Source organism: Montipora capricornis, chromosome 4, assembly GCF_036669925.1.
Source record: "Montipora capricornis isolate CH-2021 chromosome 4, ASM3666992v2, whole genome shotgun sequence".
NCBI lineage: Eukaryota > Metazoa > Cnidaria > Anthozoa > Scleractinia > Acroporidae > Montipora > Montipora capricornis.
In genome coordinates, this window is record NC_090886.1 from 40,947,764 (window position 1) to 40,955,263 (window position 7,500).

The following is a 7,500-nucleotide window of genomic DNA, read 5'->3' on the forward strand; positions in this document are numbered from 1 at the left end:
GTCTGCCTCCTCATTAAAACGAGTCTAGGTGCGAAGTTTTTCTTATGAAAATTAGTTTTCATTCATATGTAAAGTAAAACTAATTACCATCACAAAAACTTCGCACTTAGACTCGCTTTGAAGAGGAGACAGACATGAACTCGGACATGGCCTATTGTCGACTCCCAAAAAAGAAACCGATGGATGGAAATGCGTTGTAGAGGACCAAGACGATGCTAGCGGAATATTCACAGAGTAATCCGGATTAGGCTTCTTTAAAGGGGCTCTTGTTTTCTGACGTCATCCTCCTTTCGGATCGTCGCGCAGTCCCGACAAAAAAGCGGGGAGATGGAGTGAAAGGCCCAAAATGAGCAAAAAAGCCTGCAATGGTTTAGAATAATTTTTCACTCGAAAGGAGGAAAAGGGAGAACGTTGTGACATAACACGTTACGTTATACTTTACGACACTTTCACGAAATAACCATAAAATTAAGTTAAATAATGTCGCCCATTGTCATATCACATGAAAAAGTTCATCTATGATGTTGGTTTATTGCAAAAGTAAGTTTTGGAATGCTGTCTTGGATGTTTAATCGAAGTCAAATTTTCCACTCCGTGGACCAACATTAATGAATGAAGTACCCAATGGGAAGTTTGACCCCTTCAATTCAGGGAAATAATGAAATTTATACACCAGATAAAATTCTTAAATTAACGAATGATGTAATTCATTGCAAGTCCGTAGCTTGCTTGCAAGCTCTGATGGGGGGGCAGGAAGAGGGGTTCTCTTCTTTTACCTACCGATCTCCCCTAACAAAGCTTGTTTTAGAAAAAAAGGAAAAAGACTTCCTTCCAATTTTTCCAGTCGGAATCCAGTCTTCTTCTTCTTCTGAGAACGTTCTTTTTTTCGGCGCCTATTACCTTTGAGCTCAGTCTCCAAACACTTTCATATAAGGTGACCTTGTGGAGGCTGAAACGGCAAGAGGAATGGAAACTGGTGTCGACGGCTGTAACAGCGCGCTTGTTGCACATAGTAATTGTGTCATGACAAATGCTGAGTCTGGCGTCTGTTGTTGCCATTTGTCCAGTTCCATCGTGTGGATCGAGTAAAAGGCGTTACCCTTCTTCTTCTTGCATTATCGTCTTGTTCTTTGGCCGCTGATTTCATTTGTCGCTGAACTTGGTCGTCTATCAAAGAAGCCATGTCAAACTGAAAAGAAAAGCAGTTGATGGAAATACAGAAGATATACCATGGCAGGAACCCATGATCCGGAGCAAACAACTCCCACACTAAAGCCAATGTCACGGCATTTTTACAGACCGATATATTTTTAGACTAACTTTTCCGGAAAAAAAAAAGGCAGTTCCGGTTCGGTAACGCTATGACGTCACGTTAGTCACTTGTGATTGGTTATCGGGCACCTGTGGGAGTCTCATCCGCGGGAAATTCAATCCAAAAATAAATCGGTCTGTGAAAACGCCGAGACAGGAATATAAGGATGTTGTTCGTTCTTAGTCAGGGGCTCCCTAATCTCGTACCCAGATCTCACTGTGTCACTGGAAATGTAAGATCTCCCTTCCGTATGAACGTGGGAGATCTGGATACGAGATTAGGGGCTCCCCTGACCTTGGTCATTTGTGGTAAGGGTATCGAATCAGTTATTCAGAGGCTACAATCCTAGACAAAGTAACTTAAGATCACCTGTCAAACACTCGCAAGATAAATCCTTTTTTCCTTTCAAAGACCACTTAAATCGCTCTCAAATGTCAAAAGTCATACATAAAGCAAGCTGCTGGGACTGTGACGATTTCTACATTAGAAAGACTAAACGAAGTAAACAAAGATTACATGACAGAAAAACTGAACACTTTAAGACTCTCACTGGTAGAGATCATCATTCAGTCATCACCGACCATATCACAACGACGGGACACAACATCAAATGGGACAATTTTGATGTTATTGCATCGGGAAAAACAGATCATCATTGTAAAATAGAAAAGACATTGTACATCCAGGAGATAAAGCCCTCCATGAATTCAAACGTTAACAGTGATAAGTTGTTACTATATTAGTAACAATCAACACCTGTCAGTGCTTTCTTCTTATTTTAAGATCGTTTTTCACATTAAATATAGTAGCCTGATTTCTTTATTTCGAATATAAGAAAGCTTTGAAAATGTTACGTTTACTTTTGAGAATATATATAGAAAAGCATACGCGGAAACGTCAAGTTAATATAAACTGCATTTTTCAAAAATGCTTATCGCCGCTGTTTGTTTTTTGTTCTTAATTAAGCTACGATGGCCGAAGAGCAAGAGTTTATACAATGACATAATAGGGGAAGCCACTAAAGAAAATGCGAGGCTGCGTCAGAGGATGTTTGAAGCACGTGAACTAAAATCAACTGAGTTGGCTCAGTCCCGTTGGAGAAGTCCGTTTACCCAACCAGACTTCTGCGCTGCAAGCTTACAAATCCGAGAACACCAAATGCTCTTCTAATGGCAACCTACAAGTACTTGGATTCTCCTAGGCTCCTCGACAAGCGCTGATAAAACCAAGGCCGCCCGTAGGTGCGCTAATTCCAGGTGATCTGGTGACGTAACTCGGAGGACTGAGGAAAAAATTTTAACGCCGTATCCCACAACCGCGCGCGGCCTTATTTTCGAAATCAACATGGCAGATGCGAGGTTAGATCTCGTCGGGTCTACTTGAATGTTCATTCAGTAACAGGAAATGTGGTAGACAAGGAATGATCTGTTGAGTTTTGGCCATGGAAACATTGCAGGGAGTTTGGAAACAACACCTAAGGCCGCGCGCGGTTGGGGGATACGGACTTCAATTTTTTCTCCCAAGTCCTCCAAATTACGTCACCAGATCACCTGGTTGGAAAGAGTGGAAAATGCAATAAAATCATAGTTCAAGCAGATCCTTTTCTGCTCCCTCCTAGTCGGCACCCACCCTGCGCCAACAAGCAAAGCGCAGAGATGCAGTTTCGATACAGTTGTTGAAATTACCTGCCAGTCGTCAAGTTGCTCCGAGAGAAGAAGCTTTTGATGGATTGCTTCCTTGAGTTGTTGTTCCAGCTCTTCCCTGTCTTCTTTAGTTTTAAGTAACTCTTTTTCAATCTTTTTTTCCCTGGTAAATCAAACACAATCTTTAATTAAAGGAAATAAAGCGACTTTCATATGACCTTGAAAAATAAACGTAAAAACAGAACGTAAACAAAAATGGCTTAGCGAACGCAGATGCAAACAACGTCACCTCTCCATGGAACTTTCTGGAAAGTTTCGCTTTGACGTCATTTGAAGTGCAGTAATGTGATTGGGCAATCGAACTGTTTACTGCCCATATTAGGAGTTTCCTTGGCGGGAATACGGAGAAGCTTTGTTTTAATCTTCCCAAACATGTCCGTAAAACAAATTTTGAACACTTTTTCAAGGTCATACGAAAGTCGCTCTATCGTAAATTCACTTACAAAGACCGTGTTCAAGTCCAAAGCAAAATAGTTTGATCAAGTTGACCATTCAAAATAGACACTCCAACAAGCCAATCATATCGCACAACAACTACGTGCAGCCGGCGCACAGCGCGGGAAAATTTGATAAGCACGAAAATTTTAACTAAGGAAGTAAGCCCATTTACCGCGCACATCCAAGGCAATCGTGAAGTTGCTTTGGAGGATCATTTGAAAAGTGCCCCATGAATACTTTGTCATGAAAGAAAGAGAGAAGTGATCCTTGTGCTTATCTGGACAATTTAAGCAATTGTCTCTTAAGCCATAGACCCTTTGCGTAAATGACACCCAAATTTGAATAACAATACTTGATACATCCTTAGCCTCACATTCATGAGAAAAATCCTTTGTCTTGAAACATAAACACGAGGCTAAGGATGTATACACTATTGTTACTCAAATTGGAGCGCCATTTATGCAAAGGGTCTATCCTCTTTTTTATCTCCGTTTAGCGTCGTCCGACCGACCCGGCAAATGTTTCGCATTTTCAAAAAAAAAAAAAAAACGAAGTAGTTAAACCATTAATTTTTTCACTTTAAATAATTCTTTTAATCTGAAAAATGAGCATGGTAACAGCATAGAGAAAACCGTGTTTTCATTCCACAATAACATCACCCAACTTTTCCGCCATATCGATTTTGGGTTCACGTCTCCTTGTTTCCAGGCTCCTCGGCAAAGATGCTGGGGTACCAGGCTTCCTATTCCGAGACTTTTCTTGTGATGTTTTTTTGCGTTTTTTTTTTCAATCCGACCGACCAACCCAATATCAGGAAACGCATTCGACGCTAAACGAAAAAAAAAAGGGGATGGCCGTATAGTCACATGAGAAATTCAGGTGGCCCCAAAGGGATTCGAACCCATTGATTGACCTGCTCCCAACTGAGTGGCTTCACAGCTCAGTTGCGGGTAGAGCATTGCACCGGCATTTCGTCAAAAACCCGCTCTTCAAATATACATTCAGTTAATTCAGCACTTTATCATGTTTGGGTCAGATAACGCTTACATGAAGTAGCAAAGAACCGTGCAGACGATGGCTTTTGCAGGGTCCTTTTTCACTGCCTGTTTAATTAGAGTAGACAAGCAGGGGAGAGTCAAGAAAAATACTGTTTTTTTCCCTAAACGATGATTGTTAAATGTCGTAACACTGCGCCAAGACAGAGAAACTTGTCCTCCTTGAGGGGCGTAAACACTTTATTCGATAATAAGATGACATTTTCATGACATATGAACCAACGTATAAATATATCTCTTTACCTTTCTGTAGCATCTTTCCTCTCTTGTACAGCTTCATTGTACATAATATCAAAAGCCAACTCTGATTCACATTGACCTTTGGCTAAAACGTTCCTTTGTTCCCTAATAAGTTCTTTCTCTTTGTCCTTTTCAATCAGTTTTTCTTTTAGACTTATGATTTCCATCTCCTTCGTTTTAGCTTCGGAGTTTATTGCTTTAAGTTCATCTTCCATACTCTCTATTGTCTCATGAGCTTTGCATAATTGGTGCTTCTGAGTCTGTAAATGAAATTCAAAACAGCATGGAATAACCTTGGCGAATTACAAGAGAGAGAGAGAGAGTTAAGCCTGGTTTTCAGTAGCGACGCAAGCACAAGGGCAAACATAAGTAGCTAATTGTAAGTGAAAAGAAACGTCGATATAAGCATCACAATCAACCACGGCCTCCGCCATTTTGTTGAAATGCTCGAACGAAAAACCTTAAATAACAATGACCAGAACCAGGTTTTCTGAGCCCGCGAAACTAAGCACCCCCAGCAAACCATTGTTTTAACGAAAACCGCTGGTCAGCAACCTGGTTCTCGACATTGCTGTCTAAGGTCCTCCTGCTCAAGCGCGGGGAATCTGGATCGAGTGCTTTAATTAGCCAGACGCAGCAAAGCAAACACAAATTTTGATCTCTGCGCTTGTGCTTATGTTTGCATCAACCCCGTTTTCACGGTGAAGTAAGCCCTCTTCCAGGTGATCTGGTGACGTAACTCGAAGGACTAGGGAGAAAATTTTTAACGCCGTATCCCACAACCGCGCGCGGGCTTATTTTTTAATTCAACATGCCAGAGGCGAGGTTAGATCTCGTCGGGTCTACTTGAATGTTCATTCAACAACAGGAAATGTGGTAGACACGTAATGATCTGTTGAGTTTTGGCCATGGAAATACTGCAGGGAGTTTGGAAACAACACCTAAGGCCGCGCGCGGTTGTGGGATACATTGTGCTTGCGTTCGCGTCGCTAGTGAAAACCCCTTTAACGTGAAACGGCAAACAGGCTGCTACTTGTCATAAAATGAAAAATAATCATTTGTCCCAACTGTTCGCTTTCTTTGAAAAGTCTTTCCTTGAAATAACAGAAAAGAAATGAGCTAAAAATAATAATATCTGGCTTGATTATCACCCTTACTTGCACCCTTACTTGCAGTCAGAGACTGAATTGCTCAGGTCGACGAGATCGGACGGAAGGAGCTGTGCTGCCGTCTAGGCGGTCGACCTCAGAACACGACCCATGCAGTGATGACCTCGGAGCACAGCACCACAGCCAGATGGAATATACTTGGAGTCGATATTGAGTTAAAACTAAACAAGTTTCTTTCATCTTTGGCAAAATGCAAATTTGTGCCAATGGCGTTTCCCGTTTAGGCCGAAAACACGATGCTGGGATCTCTCCTATAACTAGCAATCAATCAACTCACAGTGCGGATGAACCTCTACCGCACATCATAATCCAAGATATTGAACAATGCAAGGGTTGATATAGCACAGTTTCAAAAACAACCGCCACTGGCCGGTGCCGGTGGCAAAAAAAAAGAAGAAGCTGGGAATGAAAAAAAAATACGACGACATCGACAAGATCAAGAACGCCACAAACAAACAAACAAACAGTTTTAATGAGCAGACCCAACGACACTGCACGCCGTGCACGTGTTTCGTAATTTAGTTCATTTCCGACGATGATGATGGCTACGACAACGTGGTCAAAAAAAATACTATTTCCCGTTGTTATTCAATAATTTTGACATTACTTCAAGTCATTCGGAAAGAAAAGTGTGTATCAACATTCCCGCAGCGATGTGTCGATGTGCCTTTCCTTGGGAAAAATCAAGTTCCAACCTTGTTGATTTCAACCAGGAAAACTCAGGGAAGTGGTCTAGTGTAACTGTGACCATTATAGAAATGAAAGACAGAAATAAGAGACTTTTCCATAACAATTTGAATTCCGAAACATTTGGTATTGTGATGGGCTAATTTACTAACCGTTGTTCTTATGATGTTGTCACTTATGAACTCTTCCAAAACATCTCGGAAGCTCTTCACAAAAGTTGTAAGGCACCCCGGTTTAAAATCTGAGTTGGAGTTTAATTCTTCGACGTCAACAGCGTCCAGGCTCTCTTGAGAACCTCGGAGTTCTTCGTAAAGCGCGCGTAATTCTTCGTGAGCTTCTCTGACCTCTTTTCTCAGCTACAAAAAGGATGGGATTACCAGGTGTTATTTAAGTTAAATTTAACTTACAAAATTTTCATTTGGGTGCCGTAATTTGGCCAATAAGAACACCGTGCAATAAACCAATCATAGCACAATAACAAGCAAGAAAAAAGGGGTACGTTTTTCAAACGTATATCCGCGGTGTAGCAATTATTTTTCAACAAGGTAAGCGCTTTCCGAGTCAATGACCCAACACGCCAGTGCTGATCCCAGGTTTCCTTAGCACTAAGCGACAAGGAGAATTTTTAACTCCCCCCTGGATGGGATGCTAGTCTATCGCAGGTACCCATTTATACACCTGGGTGGAGAGAGGCACCGTGGGAGTAGAGTGTCTTGTCCAAGAACACAACACAATGTCCCCGGCCAGACCAGTCGCTCCGGAGTCGAGCACACCAACCATGAGGCCACCACGCCTCCCTCAATAAAGGCTAGAGAAAAACTATGAGTTGGGAGTAGAACTTACGACCTCCCTATTACAGACTAAGCTTCAATGTCAAACGGAAGCGGGCCGTGGAT

At 41.8% G+C, this 7,500-nt stretch overlaps 1 protein-coding gene across 1 annotated transcript in view; it reads right to left on the reverse strand.

Moving 5' to 3' along the window:
* The window catches only part of LOC138046951 (bicaudal D-related protein homolog), a 21,074-nt gene that overhangs the window by 1,146 nt on the left and 12,428 nt on the right, over window positions 1-7,500 (reverse strand). Inside the window, exons 8-11 of the mRNA XM_068893585.1 lie at window positions 6,757-6,960; window positions 4,752-5,008; window positions 2,998-3,118; window positions 1-1,189 (exon numbers count right to left, since the gene is read on the reverse strand). The exon at window positions 1-1,189 is cut by the window's left edge and continues 1,146 nt beyond it. Of these exons, the coding sequence (XP_068749686.1) occupies window positions 1,022-1,189; window positions 2,998-3,118; window positions 4,752-5,008; window positions 6,757-6,960 (750 nt within the window). The 3' untranslated portion in view covers window positions 1-1,021. The remainder of the gene's footprint in view (window positions 1,190-2,997; window positions 3,119-4,751; window positions 5,009-6,756; window positions 6,961-7,500) is intronic.